The following is a 26,298-nucleotide window of genomic DNA, read 5'->3' on the forward strand; positions in this document are numbered from 1 at the left end:
GGATTGTAGGTTAGGTTTAAGGAGGCATCTCTAAGATGCCCTCTGGGGTGCTTGGTACATTAAATCCCACACTGGCATCAGTGTGGGTTTAATGTGCTGAGAAGTTTGATACCAAACTTCTCAGTCTTCAGTGTTGCCATTATGGTGCTGTGGAGTTCGTGTTTGACGAGCTCTCAGCACCATGTACTCTTAAATGGCAGCACTGAACTTACAGTGCTCAGGAATGGACCTGGGTACTGTAGGGGCACAGGGCTCCTACTCCTGTGCCCACACCATTGGCATAAGGCACCCAGCTAGAGGGGTGGCTGATGTATGCCATGGCAGTGTAGGTGATGGGCATGGCACACAGGGATGTGTGCCATGTCGACTTTGTTTTGTCTTGCACCCAGACACCCAGCCTCCAAAGGTAGTGTGTGTGTGTGTGTGTGTGTGTGTAAGGGTACAGGGCCTCTAAGGTAGGCACAATGAGTGCTGCAGCCTTTAGAGGCCTTCCCTGGTCACAAGGCCCTGGGTACCTAGGGTACGATTTACCCGGGGCTGACATGTGGCCAGGGTTTGCCAATTTGGGTTTTGTGTGTTTTAGGGAAAGAACATAGGCCATGGGCACCTGATTGGCAGGAGTCCAGGGCACACTCAGTCAAAGTACATTCAGCAATTCAGCAAAAAGTGGGGGCATACCATGCAAGAAAGATGGCACTTTCTCACAATTACTGATTAACTGGTCCTGATAAAATTGTTGCAGTATGATCAAACACTGAAATACGTCAGCCTCACATGGCTGAAACCTGAACCGTCCAATCCTTTGCTTTAATCTTGTGGTTGGAGGGGCATCAGTAAAATCGATACCAGAGAGCTATTCCTCTCCTGACGGGTATTTTAGTACCCTAGGGTTTTATTCTCTACTCATTCCTCTCCTCCAATAAAACTTCATGTTGAACGCTGCCTCAGTAAATGGGTGAGTATTGTACTATGGAATTTGTTCAACACTTACTACCCCCTGTGTGGGGGTAATGAAGCAGTTGCCAACTTCGATAGCAATCTGCACCATATAGGGGGTGTAGTTGGGGGATCCTATATGGGAAGTGCTTTCATGTTGTGCGTGATGACCACCAAGGTGAGGTTATCTTGCTGTGGGACACTGCACCCGGCAGTCCGAAGAGTGAAGGGTATGTGAGAGATAGACTCGCAAATTCTAATCATAATAAGCACTGACCAGCTTAGCCACAGGGGCAAAGGGATGCTGTGTGCTTGCACACCAAAAGAGGGGATTTAAAAAAGGCCCAGTAATCCACATGGCAACATGTGCTAGGCAGCGATTCTGTCAACTGCCCAAAGGGATACCAAAAGTACAAGAATGTGATTGGTGACATAAGCAATCGATATGGACCATTCTATTTTATTTTTCTATTTATTTATGTATTTAAAAAAAGTAAGGCTACTTCTGAATAAATACACCCCATGAAGGAGGAAGAAAGTGGAAGGACAATCAAGGATAGTAACCAAAGTAGAAACTACTCAAAAGTTTAAAACATTTGGTTCCTCCTACTGGGTCTAGGCCATAGCAACCCAACATTTTGAATAGAGGTTCACATCCCAAGTCCCCCTCAAGCTCTAAAAGGCTATGAAATGCGACGAAAGAACAACTCAGTCTAGAATTTTTCAGTTCATGGCTCAGACCTGAGACAGACTGCCAGCTGCACAAGCGAGGATGAGAGACAAATCGCTTGGTAAGTTGCTGCCCTGACAGCACAAGAGCAATCAGCCTGCCTCTTGTTACCCTGCTTTTCTCACCCCTCCATGCAAGTCTAATACATTTCTTAGATCCCAGAGACTATTAATCTTTCTAGTTTGAATAAGGAGGCATCCTCCTGACCTTCTATAATTTGTTTCTCAAACAACTTACACTTTATTAGTAGTGGATGACATTTCTGGGTATCAAGAGACAATGTGGTGAAAGGAGACTTACTCTGTTTCCCTCATCATCCTGGTGGGTACCATCTACCCAGAACCTAATAGTTGGAGTCTCCGCACAAATATTTGGATGAACTGTACTTTATGGTATACAGTTATTGGAACAACACATAGAAACAGAAAATGAAACAGAAAACACTGCAAATCTCGTTACACATTGTAGATTTAGGTCCAGGTCCTCTGCATGCAGTCTTTGAAGAAATATGGAATGCGCAGATAGATTATATCTTCCACCTGATCCATTAGTTGATACAAGAGTATCTGATGCAAAAATGCAATATAATTCCTATTGTGGTGCCCTGGAGAGGAAAACTGGTTCATTCCAGATACAGAAGAGATTACTTATAGCAATGTGGCATTTCTGAATTTGGGGCTTGGCTCCTGAGATCCCAGAGTATAAATAGCATGATTTTGTAGAGGACCCTCAATGGCAGATGGCCAGAATAAATGATTAAAGTTCCACCAACACACAGTGGCATTCACAAAAGCAAACAGTTTTATGGTATTTCATAATATGAAGGTAAATGGAGCGCTGTCAGGCTCTGCTGATAATGGTTTGACACTTCTGTCCACTTTGACATGAATCAACTATTTCAGCTTTTGTGCAGTAGAAGCCCCTACTTGGCAAAGCAAGGATTTGTGATATATCCAGCTACTTTTTGTTGTATTGCCCAAGTCTTTCTTCTGCAAAAGCTTTTTCAACGTTGCACTAAAGTACCACTGTTCCAAGATGTAAATAGCATAAAATTCTATGAAGGATAATGCTGGTTACAGGTAAGTAAATTAATCATGCTATAACTAGTAGACCTCTGGTCGATAACCAGGCTGGTACTGTGCTGTAGAAACACCATTTCTGTCAAATGCATTACATTTCCCTTGTTGATTGAACATTCTCTGCAAAAAAAATGCATTGTTATTTTGTAGATTAATTGGGGTTACTAGGCCCATTGGAATTATGGGTTTAGTTGAAATACTGCTGTGTATTGGTATTCCACCTGGAGTTTTCACCTGCTGCCAGCAGGTGAAGTTTCTGGATGGAATACCAGGTGAAACCATGCAGAAATTACACAGTAAATTAGATTTCTATACGCTGTTTTCCAAAGTTGCATTATCTCAGTTATTCCCCCCACCTTTGAGGTTACAGGGGCCTCGGTAACTGTAAATGCAAGGGAGGAAATAATGGGTATTTTTACAGGTCATCTGTAATGAGGAACTCGGTAGCCATTTCGCAGCGGTAAATGAGCTCAAGTATTGACATAAAGTAACTTCCTTTGAAGGTGTTGTAGTAGAAGTCTCTAGCAAGCAGTTTAGGTTGTGGCTTTTACCTTATCCATAGACAGCTCTCAATCGAGTCGGCTTGGGTAGTTAAGAGCATGTCAACACAAATCAAGTAAATTTGGAGGAAAGTTTGGCTTTGATACAGGTGGTTTACTTGGCATCATAATGTCTTTTTTCTATTATTATTCTTGTACAAATCCATCATTTATGTAATGCTGAACACAAGTATTATCTTCTAGGGATGGAGAAGGGAGAAGTCCGTCCTGGTATGAGCATGCTGTGTATTGTCAGCTACTACAAAGCATGGTTAAAGCAAATTCTATTTAAGATTGTGTTGCGCATTAGCACCTAGCATCAGCAACCAGGTCCATATGAGTAGAAGAATAGTAATGTTTGTCTGGGAGATTTGTATTCCCTGCAAGAAAACTCCAGGCTATGTTGGTCACTGCGATGAGCACAGGTGGAGTGAGGGAAAAGGGAAGCATTAATGTAACAATACTTGTTAACACCTGTCACAGGGATCCCCTACCAGCAAGCGGAGAAGTCCTTTGCTGCAGCCAATTATCGAGGGTGAAACAGCTTCCTTCTTCAAGGATATAAAGGTGAACACCTCCAGCTACTAACTTTCTGCTGAATCCGTCTCAATCCTTCGCCAGCCAATGAAATAGAGCACATTCCTCTTCTTAGTTTGTTGATTATTTGCAGTGGCACCTGAAAATCAGTAGTCGCTTTCGAGCAAAGCTATCATGAACTATACCCTCCTCCTAAATCCTCTTGTCGCAGATTAGCATACAATGCTGCCTTTGCTTTGTGCTCTTTAGCATCTCACTACGCATAAGTGTGCGCACTTCTTGCTTTTCTCTTGGGTATTTCTTGCATTTTCATGTCTGCAAAGTGTGTGATATCTGCAGAATTAACATGAAGCTTTGCTGTTTCCCATGAATGTGAGCCATGGTGAATGCTTCATTTTCACTTGTATTTTAAGACTAAGCTTGTGCATTGTTCTATGTGCCTATTGCATCACATTTTCCATTTTGTTCAGGGGCACTGAAACATGGCCTGATGAACAGTGGTGAATATTGCAATCCTTGCACAGAATACCTTTTGGGAAATTGTGGATTGTTGATTAAGATTTATTGCAATGTAATTGAAAAGTTGTTATTTTTAAAAATAAATCCCTTATCCAAGTCGTGTCTCTACATGTATAGTCACAGAGCCACGTAGCAGCTTTTTACCTTTTTAGCTTTCCAGAATGTACTTTTAAAACAAAGCTGTAGCAGACACCTTGCTCTTTAGGGCACACCCTCAGTGGTATTCTCTGATCATTCTCACCAGTACGGTGTCACTTAGCAAGTGTTGTTTGGTAGATGGTTGGGGTGATCGATGGATCTAAAGTTTCTGTTCAAGGTAAAGACGTTTCTAGGCAAAAAAATGCCCTTTGTCTGTCCCGGATTACTTCTTCAAGAAGGCTGATGACAGTCAGGTGCAGAGATCTCACACTTTTTGGTACTCGTGGTTGAAGGCAGCCACATTGCTTGCTGCTGAGAACCACCACTTTGCACACAGGCTGTCTCTACAGAGCAACCTGGGAGGCATTGGCATTTGGTAGAGAACCAACCCAATCCAGTTCTGTAACCTTAGACAGTAGATTCACATCCATTGTCTGGAAAATGTGTATAAATGTGGGATCAACAGGCTTTAGTAAGTCTTGATCAAAGAGGGGGACTGCTCTGCAGAGTACAGAAAGAGCTGCTGTGTGAACATGGCTACATTTAGCATGAGTGCCAGTCTCCCGGAGGTAAAGGGATATCACCTGAAGTCTTCACTTTCTGCTAGGAGTGCCTTCAATCATGCCTGCCTGGCTCTGCAGGAGGAGAGACTGCCCAGGAGGATAAGCCCAGTGTGGCGATGAGGAGCACTCGTAGAAAGCTGACTTGTAGAAGAGGCAAGGCAGGAATTGCTTGTGTTGTTGAGGGGTTCCCCGGTCCCTTCACAGTTTATTTTAGAGCTGCATAAGACAGACCGCATCAACACCTTTTGCAAAACTGTAGCCTCAAATATAGACCACCAAAATCTCATGAGTATTATCTCCCTACAAACATTTTGACCTATATATAATTTATAAATCCAGCCTATCTCCTTATATATATTAGCTATGGGCTAATTTACTATTCTAACTCCAACATGAATATAATTATGGACAGGTGCCTCATAATGGGATTAGGTGCAGGTTAAACATTTTATAGGGGAATATTTATGTATGGTCACGATTTTGGCCATCTTGTTTTTGGAGTTTTTTTGTTGCAGAAGATAGGTTTGCAGTCTGTTTTTGCATGCTTCCATATTTAGACCAGCCACGTCATTTATCCCTGCTCACTCAATGTGGATTGTTCATAGCAATTCACAGTTAACAGTGATTTAACAGTAACATACACAAATTATCAGGGCCTTCCTCATGAAAAGCAAAGCCTTTTTAAATGCATATCAATCACCGTGCTTGGGGTGGTCAAAGCCTGAATGCATAGGGATAGAGGAGTCTTCCTTAAAGTGAATGCCTGTGAATAGGAATTGTCATAAATCACTTGAATAGAACAGGTCTGTGATTCACTAGACAGTATGGGTTCTGTTTGATATCAGAACCATCTTTTGTAGTAAATGGGAACTGTTTGCCGATTTGTATCAAACTCAATATAAAGTTGTGGCTGCAAAATCCGAATACCACTCTCGGGTCATCACGAAGTTGGCGTGCCTAACCAACACTTGGGGCAAACTTTTGTTAATTTAACCATGCTAAGTCTCTTTACAAACTGAGGCACTTGCATACATTTGTGCTTCATTTTCTTCTTCAATTGGATATATACCCATTCAATATGTGACGTATTCCTGCGTAAATTCAGGTTTGGGGCACCCTGTGTTTAAGGATATATTTAGAGAGGATAGGCAAAACATATGTAGACCTATAAATTGCTGCCAAGAATTTTCAATACCAGTTGGCTATTGAAAAATATATTGTTGGGGACATTACAGTTTTCTACAGTTACAAAAGAAAAGGATATTCTACTAAAATTTGAAATAGAAATAGAAAGAACATCCATGCACCAAAGAAATTGAGGAGTATATTTATGCAGGGGTGTGGAATTCCTATAGTTCAACTCCCAGGAAATATTGGTTAGGGTCAAGGACAACAAGTTTTCATTATTATTTTGTCCTTGGGACAACTAGGCCCAACCCACTGCAGCACAAAGCCTTTGGCTGCCAGCTTACAGGACCACATTATGGATCGGGCAAGGGTATTGTCCGCAGTTAAGGAAATATTTGTGTTCATATGTTAATGCTGTTCGAACTAGTATTTGTAGTTCATTAATATAAAACCTTTCTTATTAGGGTGAGCGGTCTAATGTTTGCAACGTTTAACAATATGAGGCTACATGCAATGCTCCAAGAATGCTCTCTAGTTTCAAATATCTGCAGAAGCTTGAAAGCAAGATTGATGATCCTTTGCTTACAAAATGAATTGTTCCCAAAAAAATGCAACTAGGAAGAAAAAAATAGTTTTGCTAAACTACTGTGAAATAGTAGGTAACATTTCTTTGAAGCATCATATAGTAGAATATTTTGATATATTCTAGTATTTCCAAAAACTATTCATAATGGAAAATCATTGCAATTCGTTTCAGCAAGATAATGAGAAACAAAAATAAACGAGCATTGACAAAGCCAACAGGACTGATATCAGTAGTCGGCCTTTTGGTTTTGTCAATGCGTGTCTGTTTTGATATGATTTTTATACAACTTTGTGGGAACTGCCAGGCCCTTACCATTATAATAAACATTGACAAAAAAAGAATAATATTTTTTGATCACAAAAAGTACACATTGCCATATTATGACGATGAACAAAACTACTTTGTGTAAAGATATGCTCCTTGTTAAAGAGCAAAAGCCAGTCGATTGATGGATGGATAGATAGATAGAATTTTAATAAAAACAAAAATGTCTTTGGTAGCTCCAGACCTAATTAGGGGCCCAATTCTCAAAGTTAGTCACAAAGTTGCACCAATGGTATATGTCCTTGAATTAGTACAGATTTACGGCTTTCATGAATTCACAAGACTTACAGAATTAGGCCATGAAATCGTAGTCTTAGAAATTATTTGTTAACTGCTTTTTAGCACGAGCAAATGTGCAGATGTAGATTTGCTTATGCGAAAATCTGTTGCTTTTATTAAGTTGCCTTACCCTCCGACAACTTTTTCCCCCAAACCTGTTAGAACTTACTTCTGCCATTGTCTGGAGTAACAATGCAGTGTAGTAGGCTTGCACACACTCAAAAGGGCATTCAACTTTGGAACTATTGCTTAGCACTAACGCCAGCCCCAGTATGTAGATCTGTGTGGGGGAACAAGAAAATTGCTGGTACTCAAACTCTACTATGGTATGGGTTGTGGCATAATCAGGAAGGCAAATAGTAGATCTTTTGTGTAAAGAGATTGCTGCCATAATTTGTCACTGCAGAACGTAGTGATGTTGCACCAAAGGGACAAGTACATTTAGGACAAGTACATTTATAAAGCAACCTGCCCCATGGCCAAGTAAATACTTTATTAAATTCCACAACCCTTTATTTGTATTATTTAGCGACCCGACTACTCACTCTTCATGGCTGGTTTAACGGCGGATGGTCCGATCCGGCGTATCGCCTGGAACTGCACACTCTGGGCTTCGCCTCCCTCCAGGGGATGTTCTATGGTGCGGCTGTCCCTCGGGCTCTCCCTGAGGTTACTCGTGGAGTGTTCCTGGCTTGGCGGGCCTCATTGTGCCACACCTGCTGGTCGGGCAGGTTGACGCAATATATCCCCCCTGTGGTGTGGAACACGGCTCGAGGAGGTGGCTTCCTTGGCAGGTTTCCGGCAGTGGGACCTCATTGGGATATCCCTGCTGGGCGATGTCTGGAGTGGTACCCATTTGCACTCCTTTCAAGACCTGCAGGCCAGGCACTCTCTCTACACCTCCCAATTTTTCCGCTACCTGCAGCTGCGCCATGCCCTCCGCTCATACATCCCAGATGGTACTTCCTTGCCGGAATGCAGTCCGCCGGAGGCTCAGATTATGACTGGTGACTTGAGGAAAGGGGGCATTTCCAGAATATACCGATCACTCACTAATAATACCCCCAACTCCCTCTCTCAACTCCGTGATAAGTGGGAGGGCTCAGCGCGGCTTCGGTTGGTCCAAGTTTACTTCCTGCATGTTGCTTATATCACACCGCTGCGCCTTCACTGCGCAGGGCTCCAGTCGAATGCCCTTTGCCCCCGCTGCTCCCACCCCTGCGCAGACTTCTATCACACGGTGTGGCTTTGCCCTGCAATACAGAGGTACTGGGAGTCCGTAACAGGAGTATTAACGGAGGTCTTGGGCTGGGAGGTTCCTCTGGCTCCTACACGTATTCTATTGGGCATCACTGATGGACTGAACGGTAGCAGAGTCGAAAAGCTTTTTATTAACACTGCCTTGGTGGTAGCAAAGAGGGATATCGCTGCCCATTGGCTGACGGTTACCGCACCAACATTGGCACGTTGGTGCAAGGGGGTGGACTGGTGTGCCACCCAGGAACGACCTCTTTATGTGGCATGGGGATGCCCTGGGAAATTTCGCCGAATGTGGGGGAAGTGGGTGGGAGTGATAGAGTTTTAAGGTGGGTCGGTTTAATCTACGGATTGCCTCTGGAGATGTGGTCCTTAGATTTGCATGTACGTCACTTTTTGTATCAGTGTGGAATGTGCTTACCCTGGACTATTCTCATGCAATGTAATTCTGAGTGGTGCTGTTTGTTTGGTTACATTGAAAATTCAATAAAATTGATTATCAAAAAAAGAAAAAAAATTCACACCCCTGATTTATGGTAGTTTCTGGTAACAATGAATACTGAGGATGGTGTCCTATCCAACAGTTGAGTTTCCTCAACCATTTTTTTATGGTGACTTTGCAGCAACTGCACAAGTGTTTCAGTGGTTAGATGCCTTGTATGACAGTACTTACACAGTTGGGCACTCTAGCTATGCATGGGACAGTGTTATGGATTCCGACAATCCTTGATCTTTTATGTGCCAATTCAACATCTGGCTGGATGCAAAATTTAATACTGATCGGACTGATTCCAATGTGCTTCGGCCAGAAACAACTAGTGTCACATATACATCTCTCTGTCGATGGGGACCAGATGCATTGGACCCGACTCCTAAATGCCATTGGGCACAGGAGGAGGAAAAAGGCACATAAACATCCTGGAGATAAAGGTATCCAGGCCAGCTTTCAAGTTGGATATAGTCAAAGTCAGATATTAATGTCCTTGATGGGCAATACAATATGTGGAAATCTAATTTCATATTCAGAAGTTAGGTTGCTCAAATCACAATACTTATCTGAGAGAGCTCAAAAGCCATGGGACCTGTGCCTAGCTCATTAAAACATGCAGTTCTGGAGCAAATCCAAATAGGTAGCAACCAAGCAGACTTGCTTACTACAGCTCAGTGAGCTTCCCATGATAAGGGGCCAGACCAGAGGCCGTCTGGCAACTGCTCCTTTTTCCACGAACGACAAATTAATGACTTAATTTGCAAATAAGTACGTCCATTGGGGCTGTCTAGGAGATACTTTCTCTTGGTTTTATTCAGAATGGCTCCGAAGACTGGATGAGAACCTTGCACAATGATCTTGGCCACCTGACCCATGTGAGGCAGGTGCGGTAAACCAAGCTGTGGGAGGTGTGAGATATGCAGCACCCCAAACTCTGGAGCCACCTCACCCAAAGGACGGGGATCTAACTACTGGGTGTGTGTGCAAATTACTGCATCCGTTTTCAGCCTTAACCTTATTAAGTCCTATTGTATCTTTTACACCTGGAAGAGTTGGAGCAGGGCCACAGATTCATAAAAATCAATTTCGGGGCTATTTCAAGATTTAGAAATGACAGAAAATTGTTTTTCTGTAAAAAATGTAATCCAAGATTATTTTCAAAGGGGCCCATTCTGAGAGTTTCCCAACTGATAACCTCTTGTATCTTTGGTAGCGGAGTATAATGCTATGGAAACTGATGCACATACCTGTACCGAACCATCTTTCATGAAATAATTTTATTTCGAAAATCATTTCACACTTTAAATCAGTTGTTAATTACTTGAAAAGGAATTCCACAAAATGGATCAACTGTTTGTTGCATGCTAAGACGGAACATCCTATGTTTAAACATGGTATAGCAATGTGAATACTGGCATGCATCTGCTGTGCAATGGTAAAGTGAATTGAAGCATTAGAGGCAGGATAAGTGTGCATTCTTCAAATGGAATAGTCATGGCTGAAGCTCTGCAGACACTTCTGTGTCAGTACATTTGCAGAGTGGCGACATAGAGAATGGTACATTCCTTCTCTAGGCACTTCTGCTAGGATGTACATGCCCGAACAGAACCAAGAGTGGGGCAAGCTTTACTCTAGAACCTGTTTAGAAAAGGTGACTCATCCCACCTCTATTCTTTGCTCAAGATACATGCTGTTCATTTTCAAAGATTGTAAGAGATCCAGTGCTGAAGAAGCCAATGTGTCTTGATTATAACTAAAGGTAGTATCTTTCACAGATTCGCAAGGGACCCACCCATCATTGAATGCAGCTATATTGCACATGCTCTCCAAAACGAACTGTGCAGACTCCGGACTGCTGCTAACCCAACACGGGAAAGCACCTCTAAACCCGTGCCCCAAGTTAAGTGGGCCAATGGTGCCAGCCTGGTCCCCCAAGCCTCCAGAAACAGCCCACCTCGGTTTTACCCACAGTGGACTCACCGACTCGCCTGCCGCCTCTTTGTGCAGGCCCCCTCTACCGCAAGCGTCTCCGGTGGTGCAAACCCAATGCCTCAGAACACTTCTGTACCCGGTCGCCCTAACCAGAGGAGATGAGGGCCAAAGGTGTCACCATGTCCCTGAGCATCGTGAGACCTGAGCCCCCTTGTAGGGTCAGCATAACTGGTCTCTCAGTCCCAGCTTGCAACCTCTTTGCAGCTGGACCGCTCCTCATTAAAGTAAATGGGACACCCGATGCCGTAACACACTTCTGTACCCGGATGCCTTAGAGCCTCCCGAGGTGACCTGTTGGTGCTACCTTTGACCTTACCCCAGTTGCACCTTAAGCCCAAAATATTGGTCCCTAAAGTCGTTAAGTGCCCAAATGCAGTATATGTTTTCCACCCATAGGAAAATATTACTGCTCCCAAAAATTGACAACTTTTGAAAACTGTCAAAATTCACAAGTCGAAAAGTACTTGCCTGATTTCAATGATGTTGGTATCTAATATCATATAAAAGTATGTATTATTTTTATAAATTGGTGTCGGAAGTCTTTGAGTGTGTGTCTCACAGCATGTGTGTGTGTGCGCGCATGTGTGCGATAAATGCTTAGCTCTACCCTCTGATGTGCCTAATTTCTCTCCCACACTACCTCAAAAGACGGTATTAGGGGTATAATTTGGGCCTCTGTAATTCCTTTGTGGTTTGCCTGGACTCTTTACACAATGTACCTCTTTTTGTTCCACTATAAATATAGTTACAAGAAAGTTTGTTTGAGGCATGTGTGCGGTAGATACACATCACATGCTTTGCATACTCCTGCCATCTAGTGTTGGGTCACGATGTTTACAAAAAAAAATTCTTCGAAGAAGTCTTTCCTAGTCACAAGGTAAGGTGACTCTTCCTTTCGGTGATAGAGCGCATGGTCATCGACTCCATTGTTAGATTGTTCTTTCTCACCATCGGGTCAGACGTGTATTGCTTCGCTCCGATTCGAAACCGCTCTTCAGGGTTCCCTTTGACAGGCAATCCTCTCTACCCTCGACGGTATTGTTTTGTACGTATTTCCCACTTTCTGTGTATCGTGTTGGTCAACGGAATCTACTTTTCGATTGTAAAGCTTCGTTGACAGCCTTCAGGCCTATCTGCGTCAGATCAGCTCTCCGTGGATGTAACGGACACCATTCAAAATCTGCCTTAAGTGCCACGCGATGTATCCGCGCACTGATTCTCAAAGGGTGTTAACCTGTGCTTGTCTCCGGAGCACAAGGAAGAAGACTGCGACGCTTGCAGATCATTTCGCTCAAAGAAAACTCTTCGCAATCGTCAGGCTCGACGTCGTGAGACGCAGCATCACAGTATCAAAGACATGCCGGACATCTACAGTAAAGATTCTGGTCAAGAAGACATTGAGGCATCAGCGACAGAGAAGGAAGAAGCCTTCTCCGTGCAGAAGAACTGGCTCGGGGACAAGGTGACGTGAGTACTGAAGACCCCTTGCCCCTTCACATCACTCCCAAAAAGCACAAGGCTTCAGCACCTCCTCTGCCTTCTAGCCAGGGTCGGCACCAAGACAATGTTTCCGATGCCCCGCCTCCAGGCCTGCCTCCGAAATAGCCAGTTAAGCCTTCCAGCTCTGTACGTAGCCGTTAAAAGTCTTCATGGGAACCAAAGCTCTCCAGTTCCAAACATAAATCCATCTTGGAGCCGAAATCCTCCATGCCGAAAGCCAATCAGCCTTCGGAGCCGAAATCTTCCGTACCAAAATGCCAGCACCGGCGCCGAAAACGTCAGAGCCGAAACCGAAAGATGTTACTTCGGATCCGAATTTAGACATTGTTCCACCAAAAACCACCAAAAGAGTCACCTTGCCTTGTGACTAGGAAAGACTTCTTCGAAGAATTTTTTTTTGTAAACATCGTGACCCAACACTAGATGGCAGGAGTATGCAAAGCATGTGATGTGTATCTACCGCACACATGCCTCAAACAAACTTTCTTGTAACTATATTTACACAGAGGTTGATGTAGGAAGCTGGCTCTTTATATAGTGGAACAAAAAGAGGTTACTAGTAGCCCGGTGGCAGTGGGCTGGCTGGTATAACGCTTGGACAACTGGTCGCGATCTCCCTGCTCTCCGCCTCCGCTGATTACTAGCGCAGGCGATGTTTACTAGTACTGCATTTTTACTGCTACTAACTCGCTTTTAAAGTTTGTGCAGGTTTCTTACCTTTATTGGGGTTTCAGAGTTGGGTTGTCAGGGCGGGTTGGCGTATTTGCGGGCTCTTAGCAGCAACGGGCGCCATCTTAGATCGGGCTGCCTTCCTTCCCAGCCCTGCCCCTCCTCCACCGCCCCGCCCCTACTTAAGAGTTTGGACTTGTTCTCCTACCGTGTTTGCTAGTAGCCCGGTGGCAGTGGGCTGGCTGGTATAACGCTTGGACAACTGGTCGCGATCTCCCTGCTCTCCGCCTCCGCTGATTACTAGCGCAGGCGATGTTTACTAGTACTGCATTTTTACTGCTACTAACTCGCTTTTAAAGTTTGTGCAGGTTTCTTACCTTTATTGGGGTTTCAGAGTTGGGTTGCCAGGGCGGGTTGGCGTATTTGCGGGCTCTTAGCAGCAACGGGCGCCATCTTAGATCGGGCTGCCTTCCTTCCCAGCCCTGCCCCTCCTCCACCGCCCCGCCCCTACTTAATCGTGCAGTATGTGTCAGCGCAGCGGACGAGCGCAGCGGGCGCGACGTAGGCGCGCCGGAGTTGCGCCAGAGTTAAGCCCGTCTGCGCCCGTCCGCGGCCGACCGGGGCTAGGGGCACGAAAGGCTACCCGTTTACTTACGTATTCGTCAGCACTACTACTTTCCTATTGGGTCCCTGGAGCGGTTGACCCCCTGATCAGTACCCACCTGAGACAGCTTGATCTATACTCCCCCCCCCCCCCCCCTCACTGTCCTCCCATCATTGGTCCACACTTAGTTCCTTCACCCAAAACACCATCCTTTATTCTCTTGCCCCCATCAGCTCCCCCAGCGCCAACTTGCAACACCTCAGCAATACTCTTAAACACTAGATCCGCGGTTAGTCATCAATACGAGTTATTTGACTATATTGATACTCATAACCCAGACCTTATATTTTTAACTGAGACCTGGTTCAAGGCTGACTCCCTGCCCAACGTGTTAGCCGCGCTGCCTCCATCATACTCTGCCATTCGAGCTGACCGGCCTGAGGGCAAACGGGGTGGTGGAGTGGCCTTAATAGCCCGGACTGACTTTAGCTTCCAGATTCTCCCTTCCCTACCCATTCCTGAGGTAGACTACCTTGTAGCTCGTTCAACCTTCCACCAGGTACCACTCACTTTTGTTTTAATTTACCGTCCTCCCCAGCCTACCCCATCCTTCCTTCCTAGCATTCAGGCTCTCTTAGCCACCCTGGTGGTTAACAACTCATCGGTACTAGTTCTAGGGGACCCTAATTTTTGGCCCAATGAACCTGCTGAGAGCCCTCAATCCAAAGAATTTACAGACTTTATGATTTCTTTAAATTTCTTACTGCTCACTCATGGCTCTACACATACACACGGTCACATGTTGGATCAAATCTGGGCATTAAACATTCCATCTACAACCCCCATAATTTCCCCGTGCTCTTGGTCCGACCATTTTATCATCTCCTTTTCCCTTGCACTGACCGCGTTGGTCAAACCTCCACTTCCCAAAAACACCTGGGTCAGGAAATGGGGAAAAACGGATATGCCCTCTTTTTGTTCAACCCTGGCCAAAACCGCTCCCGATCTTGCAGACCTCACTGCTACCTCTCAACTGGTCGCCATCGACAACTGGCTGACTTTGGCGGGTGACGAATTTGCCCCCCTGAGGCGACTTACTGTTAAGCGGGCCCATGCAGCCAATCGATGGTTTACTCTAGAACTAAAAGAACAGAAATTAGCAGCTAGAAGAGCTGAGCGAGCCTGGAGGAAAAACTATAGCCCAGAGCTAAAGACAATGTATCTGTCTGTTCTAAAAACTTATAAAAAGGGCATTCTTGCGGCTAAAACTGAATTCTACACCAGCAGGATTATGGCAGCTGAGTCCCGCTCAAAGGAAATTTTTGCCACGGTCCATGAACTAGCATTATCCAGTAGAACCACGGCTACCATTCCCCCCTCTCAGTCCCTCTGTAACTCGCTCAATGAGTTTTTTATTGACAAAGTAGCCAAAATTAAACTTAACATTCCCCCACCCTCCCTCACATTTGTCAATCCCTCCCCCCCACCCACCCACTGTCTCTAAACTCAATCTCATTCCACTACTAACTGAGGACACATTCTTCCCATTACTTCACCGAGTCAAATCTGGTTCTCCCTTAGATTTCGCCCCAGCCCATATCCTTAGGGAAATTTATTTAACCTCCCCCACTCCCCCTTTGACCCTCCTTAATGACTCGTTAAGGAAAGGAAATGTCCCTGGCTTACACAAATCAGCGGTTGTAATACCTATTATTAAAAAACCGGACGCTGATCCCTCCTCCCCCTCCAATTATCGTCCCATATCCCTACTGCCTTATCTAGCAAAAATTCTGGAAACTCATGTCACAACTACCCTAAGTACTCATGTAGAAATCTATCACTGTCTTTCTTCTCGTCAAGCCAGTTTTCGCCCATTGCACTCCACCGAGAAAGTGGTGATCTCGGTAATGGATGCGCTACGTGAAGGCATTGACACCAACCTTCCGCAAGCCTTGATCTTATTAGACCTGTCCGCCGCCTTTGATACGGTGGACCACTCCATTCTCCTCAATCGTGTCAGGGCGGCGGGCATAGAAGGCCTAGCCTTCTCGTGGATTGAGTCCTTCCTCACAGGGAGGGCCCAAGCTGTCCATCTGGCCAACTTCACCGCGGACTCTCGTAAGGTGGAATGCGGGGTTCCTCAAGGCTCATCACTTTCCCCCCTCTTATTTAATTTATACATCCACCCCCTCATTTTTTCGTTACAGCAGATGGAGGTCACGGTGTTTAATTACGCCGATGATCTCCAGTTAATCTTTAATCTTTCTAATTCCCCTTCATCTGCCTCCAATGTTCAGACAGTTATGACATTCATTCAGGACTGGATGAACTGCAACCACCTCAAACTCAATCCGGACAAGACTGAGTTAGTCCTGACCGGAGGTGGTTGCAGTCCATGGACCTCCTCCCACTGGCCCCTGTCACTTGGTGTTCCCCCTCTTCCCGTCCCTAAGGTCAAAACTCTCGGGATTTTTCTTAACTCACAACTCTCCATCCACTCACAAGTTGGTTCAGTGGTTTCTGCTTGTTTTTTTTCACTAAGGCTAATTAGGAAAGTATCCCGTTTTTTTCCCCTTTCTGCCTTAAAAATTATTGTGCTGGCCATGGTATTGTCGCGAGTTGACTATGGTAATATCATCTACAATGGAGCTCCTGCCTACGCGATCTATCGCTTGCAGCTCATTCAGAATCAAGCGGCTCGTTTGATTTATGGCTTACCCAAATACCATCGTGCCACTCCCCTGCTTAAAGCTTTGCATTGGCTCCCGGTGAGGGAACGAGCTCTTTTTAAACTCGGTTGCCTCACCTTTCAGGCCAGATCGGGTACAGCCCCCGAGTTTATATGCTCTGCCATAAAACCGTACCTTCCAGGTCGCGAACTCCGCTCTGCCCACAAGGCTCTCCTGACCACTCCTCGCTTCAAGAAACAGAAATCTGGCGGAGCGAAATTCGCTGTTCTCGCCCCGCTCTTCTGGAACTCTCTTCCTGCCGCTCTCCGTATTTCTCCTTCATACATACAATTTCGGAAAGATCTCAAAACCCTGTTATTTGAGCAAGCCTACATTGTCTAGCCTTCTACTGCCGACTGCTACTGCATCACTCAAAGCGCCATGAAACCGCATGGTATAAGTGCGCTCAATAAATGTTTTTAAATTCAAATTCAAATTCAAAAACGGATCCCAAAACATAAGCTTCCTGATGAGGACACTCCTTAGAAGATCCCTTTAAAGAGGAAATCTGTTGCTACCAGTCCTTCTCATCCACCACCATCTTCCCTTCCACCACCTCCTTCTCCACCACCTCCTTCTCCACCTTTAAATCCTTTGCAAATCACACCTCAGGATCCTCCTGAATCTCACCATGATGATGTTGAAGATGGGAGTACGCATTTACTAGTAGATCAGTGGACGGATTATACAATTGATCCTCCAGCAGATAATGACCCAGACCTTTACCCAGCCATGCCATCTCCTTCAGATGACAGTGTATCCCACCAGGAACTCATTGCACAATATCATGGGGTGGCACTGCACAAAGAATCATTAGAAGAAGATTTTTTGTTTGAGACCGTAGGATTCACACTTATTTCGTCACAAACACTTCCTATGCTTAAGGGCATGATGAGACACGCTGATGAAATTTCTAAGGACCCAGTACGAGCACGCAGCTTGACTCCTAGGGTTGACCAGAAGTATAAAGCCTTCCCAACAGACCCAGTATTTATCAAGGGCTAGTTTCCATTAGATTCACTGATTGTGTCTAATGCTCGTATGCGGGCTAATTCCCAAAAATCAGGGGATGCTCCTCCACCAGATAAGGAGTCTAAGTTAATAGACGCTTCTGGCAAGCACATAGCTGTTCAAGCTGCGAATCAATGGTGCATTGCAAATACACATGGCCTTCTTGCCAGGTATCACAGGGCACACTGGGATGAAATGAAGCAATTGCTTCAATATTTCCCACTCGAGCATAAAGCTAAAGCGCAAAAGTACATCCTCAGACCAGAATACCTCCACCTACAAAGGTAACAACCAGACCACTCCCTCAAGAGTTATTTTTAGAGGAGGTTATAGCGGGAACGACTTTCAAGGTAGGGGTAAGGGCAATGCACCCCATAACTCCCCTTACCCTAATAAGCAGTGACTTGCCCATGCTTCCCCCCGACTATACCACACCTGTCAGGGGAAGACTTCAACAATTTCTCCCTATTTGGCAATCTATAACAACAGACAAATGGGTGATTGAAATTATCCAACATGGTTATTGCCTGGAGCTTACCAACAATCCTCCAAACATTCCACCTCGACCTCACAAATTGTTTCCAGAACACCTACAATTGCTCAAACAGGAAGTGCAGTCTCTCTTACTGAAAGGAACTATAGAGCCGGTTCCAACACAGTACCAGGGCTCAGGGGTTTACTCTCTGTATTTTCTCATGCCCAAAAAGGAAGGTTCCCTAAGACCTACTCTGGATCTCAGAGAGTTAAACCATTATATACTGTCAGAACACTTTCACATGGTGACCCTTAAACAGGTACTTACACTTTTATAGAATTCAGATTTTATGTCTACTCTAGACTTGAAATACGCATATTTTGATGTTCCATTTCATCCTGCTCGTTGAAAATACCTCAGATTTGTGATAGCAGGCAAGCATTACCAATTCAAAGTACTTCCCTTCGGAGTGACTACAACGCCCAGAGTATTTACCAAATGTCTGGCAGTAGTCGCAGCTCATCTCAGAAGACAGCATATTCACGTCTTCCCATAGCTAGACGACTGACTCATCAAGGCGAGCACTTACCAAAACTGTCTACAACACACACAGATCACAATAGACCTACTTCATCAACTAGGCTTCACAGTCAATACCAAAAATCTCACCTGCATCCGTCACAGATGTAGTCTTACCTAGGAGCCACTCCACAGTCAAAGCTCTAGCCTCTCCCAATGTAGCCAGAATTCACAATATTCAGGCTATCATACTACAGTTTCAGTCCAACCAAGGCTTACCAGCCAGAGTGTTCATGCAACTGCTGGGAATGATGGCATCTTGCATCGAAATTTTACCCCATGCAAAACTTCACATGAATCCCCTACAAGAGTGCTTGGCACATCAGTGGAATCAGTCGCAAGGTCAATTAACCGATCTATTGTTGGTAGACGGCCGTACCCATCACTCTTTGCAGTGGTGGAACTTACAAAATATATCAAAAGGACGACCTTTCAACAACCCTATTCAAAAGATTGTGCTCACAGCAGACGAATCTCTGACAGGTTGGGGTGCTCATCTCCAAGATTACACAGTACAAGGCCTGTGGAGCAACAAACACAAAAGAGCCTCCACATCAAGTATCTAGAGCTTCTAGCAGTTTTTCTAGCGCTCTAAGCTTTTCAAACTCACCTCATAGGCAAAACTGTCCTAGTCCGAACAGACAAAATGACAGCAATGTTTTACGTGCAAAAGTGTGGGGGGGGGGCACTCTCTCCAACTGTCAAGACTCGTTCAAGCCATTTGGAAGTGGGCGATCCATCACAAGATTTATCTTCTGGCAGAACACCTCCCAGGAGTAAACAATCAAATTGCTGACCTTCTCAGCAGAAGGAGAAACAAATTCACGAGTGGGAACTTAATCCCCAAGTTCTCCTTCCTTACTTTCAGCAATGGGGATTCCCACAAATAGACTTGTTCCCCACAGCAGAAAGCGCAATATGCCCAAGCTTCGGCATCAGGTTCCCACACCCGCTCTCAAAGGGCAATGCCCTTCGGATGAACTGGTCAGGGATATTTGCCTATGTTTTTCCTCCTCTCCCGCTCATTCCGTTTCTGGTTCAGAAGCTCAGGCAAATATCCCTCACACTAATTCTAGTAGCTCCCACATGGGCTGGTCAGCCATGGTACACCACCCTGTTGGAGCTGTGTCTAGTTACACATCAAAAGCTGCATCTCACCACCAGTCTCCTCACACAGAACCATGGAGAAATCAGACATCCAAATCCCAAAGAACAGAATTTAGCGATCTGGCTCCTGTAGTCATAGAGTTTGGTTACTTACCACCAGACTGTATGAATAGTCTAAAGGAAGCAAGAAGGTCTACCTCCAGAGCTTGCTATGCAACAAAGTGGAAAAGATGTTTTGCAATAACAACAAAATCGATCCTTTAGATGCTTCTATACAAAACATAATCTGTTACCTGTTACACTTACAGCAAACTGGACTAGCTTATACATCTATTCATTTGCACCTTGCAGCGGTAGCTGCGTATTTGCAGAACAGGCAACATCTGTCTCTATTCAGAGTTCCAGTAATCAAAGCTTTCATAAAGGGGTTGAAGAGAGTAATACCACCAAGGTTTTCTCCGGTTCCAGTTTGGAATCTCAACATTGTTCTCATAAGGCTCATAGGTCTACCTTTTGAATCATTGCACAAGTGCCCCTTGCAGTTTCTCTCATGGAAGGTTGCTTTCCTCATTGCGATCCCATCACTGAGGCGAGCTGGTGAGCTACACAGATTATCCTTAGAAGAAACCTTCTTTCAGCTACACAAAGACAGGGTAGTTCTGTGCACCAATTCCTTCCCAAAGTGGTTTCTGCTTTTCATATAAACCAATCGGTTGAGTTACAAGTCTTTTTTCCTCAACCTGATCATCTAGCAGAACGCGCTCTTCAAATGCTTGACGTTAAAAGAGCTTTATTGTACCACATAGATAGAACAAAAGACTTTCGCAAAATAAAACAACTGTTTGTTGCATTTGTCCCACCTCACAAAGGCAATCCCATCTCTAAATCTGGTATTGCGAGATGGATTGTTGAATTCATTCAAACATACTACGCTAAAGCTAAAAAAAACTTCATCCGTACCCCCTTGAGCGCATTCCACTTGCAAAATAGGGACTTCCTTGGCCTTATTAGGTAACATTCCTCTAGCTGACATATGTAAGGCAGCTAAATGGTCTACACCACACACATTTACCAAACACTATTGTGTAAATGTGTTAACACGTCAACAAGCTAATGTAGGCCAAGTAGTACCTAAAACACTATTGCAAACAACTGTGACATCTACTGGTTAGTCACCTCTTTGGGAGTATGCTGCTTTGTAGTCTATGCAAAGCATGTGTATCTACAGCACACATGCCTCGAACGGATAATGTTACTTACCAGTAAGCATCTGTTCTTGGCATGTAGAGCTGTAGATTCACATGCGCCCACCCGGGTACCTGTAGTTGTTGCGTTCTTCATTATACATTTATACGCATGGACATCTCTATACTACACTTACTTACTCCATTCTCACCCCCTTCGGTAAAACAATCTAACAATGGAGTCCATGACCATGCGCACTATCACCGAAAGTAGTAGTCACCTTAACTCGTGACTAGGAAAGACTTCTTCTAAGAAAAACAACTTGCAAACTTCCGGACCCAACATTAGATGGCAGGAGTATGCAAAGCATGCAAATCTACAGCTCTACATGCCAAGAACAGATGCTTACTGGGTAAGTAACATTATCCTTCTGTTGTACTTGTAACTAAATTTAGGGCCCATTTGTTTTTTTTTAAATAAAACACTAGTTTAGTTGACGTAAAACGTTGACCCTTGAAAAAGAAATTATTTTGGGGGGTGGTGAGAGGGCATGACTTGCACTGATGCCATGAAGGCACTCTAGTGGTGAGCTACCCAGCCTGCTCAAATACCCCGTAAAATGTGCTTCTATCTGCACTTCTTCTGTGGAAATCTATGGCGCTGCCCCCACAGAGCAACAATGCGGAGGCCAAACACACTTACTCAGTACCCAGAGGATGAAAATTAACATAATGTGGAGCAGCCAAATCAACATGATGGCCATCTTCGAACCACAGGCGTGCAAAGCGAGGCCTACAAGACAGCAGTTTGTGTGTGGAAATGCTTTCCTGCCTTTGGCCAAACATCATCCCCTCTAGTGTCTACAAAGGTCATGTCTATGGTTGAGGCCAATCTTCGTAGGTCAGGAAACATGTGTTCCTGTATTTAGATGACTGTCTGTTGAAGACTTGCTAAACTCCGCTGATGTCTGACCACTTCGAAAAGATTGTTTAGCTGGGTTTGTCGAAGGTGTTCGGATTGCATCTTCTTCCATCCATGAGAATTTTGGGGCTGTTATGGATGCATCGCCTTACCCGCCACCACAGCGAGTCCAGCATGTTCAGGCTATGATCCCAATGTTTTAAGTGAGAGCTGCTGTCCCATCCTTAATAGTTATGAGACTGCTTGGTCAGAGGCTGCTTGGTCTTCTTGCATTCTACATTTTTGTGGTGCCTCATGCTCCTTGTCACATGTGGGACCCTTCAATGTAACCTATGTCTGCAGTGGGAACAGCCCTTCCAACATTATACGCATCTACGATGAGGCTGCAGAGATATTCAGTGGTGAATAACTAACATCAACCTGACATGCGTGAGACCATTGCCACATCTTCGCTGGAGGTAACCGTGGTGACAGGTACGTCTTCTTTCGGTTGGGGAGATCACCTGGACAGAGGCCTCAGTGCATCACATTCATCATTTTGAACTGCAACCTGTCCGACTGGTCCTCAAGACGTTTCTGCCTTTTATGAAGGGCAAGCCTCTGCAGTATGTTTGACAACACAACAGTGATTCCATTCTGCCACCAGCAGTGTGGCTCACCTGCCCTCTGTCTGGTGGCCTTGATACTGTTGAAATGCCAGAAGCTTCAGAGGACCTCCTTGATGGTCTTATCTTCTGACAGCGTCGCTCTACGTCAGGGCACACTAGCTCTGAAGATGTGATCTTGCTGATAATGAGTAGCATCTGCACCCTTATTTGCCCAATGGGGCACACACTTGGTGCATTTTTTTGCCACTTCCACTAACATAAACACTTAATGTCTGGCCTTTTGCGCTCTAGTTTCCTCCTCAAGGATCTCTAGTAGACACGCTGCACATTCAATGGGGTTTTAGCCTCGTATGCTTTTCTACAGCTGCATCTGATCCTGCGAGTCATTAAAAAAGTAAGGTGGGACCGGGCTCATTTGATCATTGTGGCCAGGAGAATTGGTTACTGTGACCTACTGACTGTGCATTTGCCTTCCACTTCGACTGCCTCTTCCAGAGGACCTGCTGTCCCAGTACCAGGAAAGAGTGCTCCACCTGAACCCCCACAAACTACAACTCCATTTGTAGAGATTGAGTGCAAACAGTTGAGGGGTTTTCACCTTTTGTCAGAAGTAGTAGATGTCATTCTGGCTATGTGTTGCCATTCTCCCAAGTCTGTTTATTTAGGTTGTTGCGCTAGGTTTGTCTGGTGCAATCTTCTGCAGGCAAAACTCTGTTACACAGCTTTTCTAATTGTCCTTGACCTGGCAAAGTTTTGCTATAGGCACAGTTAAAGGCTAGTTATCAGGGTCTTCCTTGTTTAAGTTACCAGTGTAATGCATTTTTTTTAAAGGGCTTTCACATATATTTACCTCATTTACCTTTTAAAATGTTGCTGTGGGATCTTAATTTGGTCTTCACACTCCTCATGTGTGCATCTTTCTAGCCTTCTCACAGCTGCTCTCTGGTTGTTGACTTTGAAGGCTTTGCTCCTGATTGTAATAAGTCAAAGCATCACATCAGTGACCTCCAACATTGTTGGTCCAGTCCTCATATATAACCTTTTGTCTTGACACTCTGGTGATTCGAACTTGTGCGTCCTTTGTTCTGAAAGTGATGTCATCCTTTCATGAGAGGAAGTCCCTCATGCTCCCCATGTGCTTGCCATTGCGCTTCCTATGTTCTTTTCTCTACCACATTTTTCTAAGGAGGGGGCTCGGGGGGTGTTAGTCCACTTGGTTTACATAGATATGACTAAGGAAGTACTGGTTGGATTATCAGCTTATTGTTGGATTTGCCCGTGTGAAGAAAAGGTGCGAAGAAAGGAAAGTTGATCCAAAAACGGACCTTGTCAGGTGAACTGTTTTTTGCATCAAACTTGGTTATGTCTTTGCCTACAAAGATCCTTCAGAAGGCTTTCAGTCTCATTCCACCAGAGCGAGGGCTGCAAGTATGGCTTTCACTGTGTGCGTTCTGGTTTTGAACATCTGCAGACATGCGCCAGGGCATCCATTTATGATTTCACCAAGCTATACTTTATCGACTCTCAAATCCACATGGAGGGTCATATTGCCCCCTCTGCCCTACCTGGTGAAAGATCCACTCCTCAGACCTGCCTCTTTGGAGGGGTCATTGCTTTGGTATTAATTCTCATGGTGAGGATTCTGCAGTTAGAAGTATCCATCAGATGAATAAGTTACTTTGGCAAACCTTTTATCTGATATCAAACAACTGATTCCTCACCACCTACCCACCACCCTATTCTATGTTGTGGACTATTGGAAAATATTAAGGTTCTTGGGTAGGTTTTAATACTGCAAGCTTGTTTCCATCTATAAGCACATCTCTGCATCTTAGGGTGCCAAGAAGATGGAGAACCTAATGTCAACACACAGGACTGGCACCTATAATCTGCTCCATGTTGTCATGCTTCAACGCAGATGGAGTTATGATGGAGGCTGATGGTGCCACCTTCCGGCACACAGGAGCAAGAACTTAGAGTTTGACACGTGAGGAGATTCACAGTATTAGGACTTTGCGATTAAAATATTCACCATATAGAGCGTTACCCAGGTAAGTACCGTTCATTAGTGAGCAATGTTTCCAAATACTTTCAATCACTGAGCTTTGATACTGTTCTCTACACCTGTACACTATTCCTTTCGGGTCACTTAGCCCATTCACAAGTGAAGTTCCTACTGGGCCTATGAGAAACCGTGCCTTCGACCAATAAATCATGGTAGTAAGCCTCAATTCGAAATCGATGTGATTGTGATAAAAAAAAAAAAAAAATGGACTTCAGGAGTAGAGTCTCAACAAAACATGCACAGTTCCACAGATCAACACTACAAATGTCAACTATTGCTGATGTATTACTCGTATCTCCCTATGGAAGTAACTTCTGATTAAGGTTACTGCTATTGCACTAAAAAAGCTGTATTTGTTTTGTGAAATACTCATTCGGTATAGGTTTGTCTAGGGTGTTCTGTGCTTGCTCTGCTGCTTAATCATCTAGCTCTGCATGGGTGTGTGTCTTTCTGTTTTGTGAATCTGTATGCACATTGTGCTTTCTTAAAGTCAACATCTATGATGAAACTCAGTTGCTTTTCTATTTCTTTTCTTGATGATTATAATTATTTTTACAGGAAGAGGAAGATGGATCAGATGATGAAAACAATGTGAAAGAGGATTTCACAGTCACCATGAAAGCAAGTTTCAGCATGAGAAGTTTTTTGGAGCAACTTGAAGATGATCCAGATGGCGTAATCTCACCAGCAGATGACAAGACACCTTCCAAGAGCAGCCAGGACTTGGGTCTTTCTAACCTTCACTCTGCATCAATGTACGTAATTATTCTTTAAGACCAGATTGCGTCCAAAAATAATGTTTACTAACTCTTGATTTGTCCACTGAATTGCCTGCATGCTCTACACTACACTGTTGGTTATCCCCAGCAGACACGATGATTCATTTTGCATAAATCAGCTATCCAGGTTAAAGATTAAAGCACTTGCTCTCCGTCTCTCCTGGGCCATGTTAAAGGGTACCCAAGTGTCCCCTTCTTTCAGTGTTTCCTATTAGGAAAAATCCCTGGTGGAGTGAAGAGAAGGTTAACATTTGAGTCCTTCTCACATGATCCATATGCCCTCTACACCCTCGTACCAAGGCTTATTCTTCAAGACTCAGTGCTACAGGACCAATACACTATGAGGAGTGGAGTGGGGAGAATTTGAGCTATTGCATTAATCAAGCTTTGCTTTCATCTCTATCCTGTAAGTAGTCCTCCAAGAAAAAAAGACAGAGGCAGCTGTGATTCTAAACTTGCAACCAAATGATTGAAATAAAGCAAACCAAGAAACTATCGCCATGGAAATAAGACCAAGTGCATGGCATGAAGACGAAGTAAAAAAAACATGAATAAACGACACAGTTAAAGGAAGGAAAGTATGTATTTTTAGGAGAGGCAGCTAGTTCAAGGATTTGCTTCCTCTTGAGCACTACTGTTGAATAGGTGTATATCCTTGCATTGTTCTTGATAGTTTAGTCATTTCAGCATGCACAGTTATCCTGAGCCACTTCACCAACTTTCTGAAATTCTCTCTTCTCTTTTCTGGAAACGAGAGAAACTACTGATTCTCAACTTTTGCAAAATCTTTGGATATGATAACCTTTTAGCTCGCAGTGATCCTGTGCCTTACTGTCACATCACAGAACACATCTGCCCTACCTGGAAAACTGCATTGTTCTAGAAGTCTAGAGGGTGCATTATTTAAGTTTAGGTAACTGGTAATTGGGACTAAACGCTGGATATAATCCACCTCCATGCATAATATCT

At 44.4% G+C, this 26,298-nt stretch overlaps 1 protein-coding gene across 3 annotated transcripts in view; it reads left to right on the forward strand.

Moving 5' to 3' along the window:
- The window catches only part of FAM13A (family with sequence similarity 13 member A), a 927,448-nt gene that overhangs the window by 879,651 nt on the left and 21,499 nt on the right, over positions 1–26,298 (forward strand). For 2 of the 3 annotated variants that reach the window (XM_085635480.1, XM_085635470.1), the window contains 2 exons: positions 3,768–3,851; positions 25,109–25,305. In XM_085635480.1, coding sequence (XP_085491606.1) covers positions 3,768–3,851; positions 25,109–25,305 — 281 coding nt within the window. The remainder of the gene's footprint in view (positions 1–3,767; positions 3,852–25,108; positions 25,306–26,298) is intronic. The other variant, XM_085635487.1, reaches the window with a different exon arrangement.

Source organism: Triturus cristatus, chromosome 2_1 (genome assembly GCF_964204655.1).
Source record: "Triturus cristatus chromosome 2_1, aTriCri1.1, whole genome shotgun sequence".
NCBI classification, from domain to species: Eukaryota; Metazoa; Chordata; class Amphibia; order Caudata; family Salamandridae; genus Triturus; species Triturus cristatus.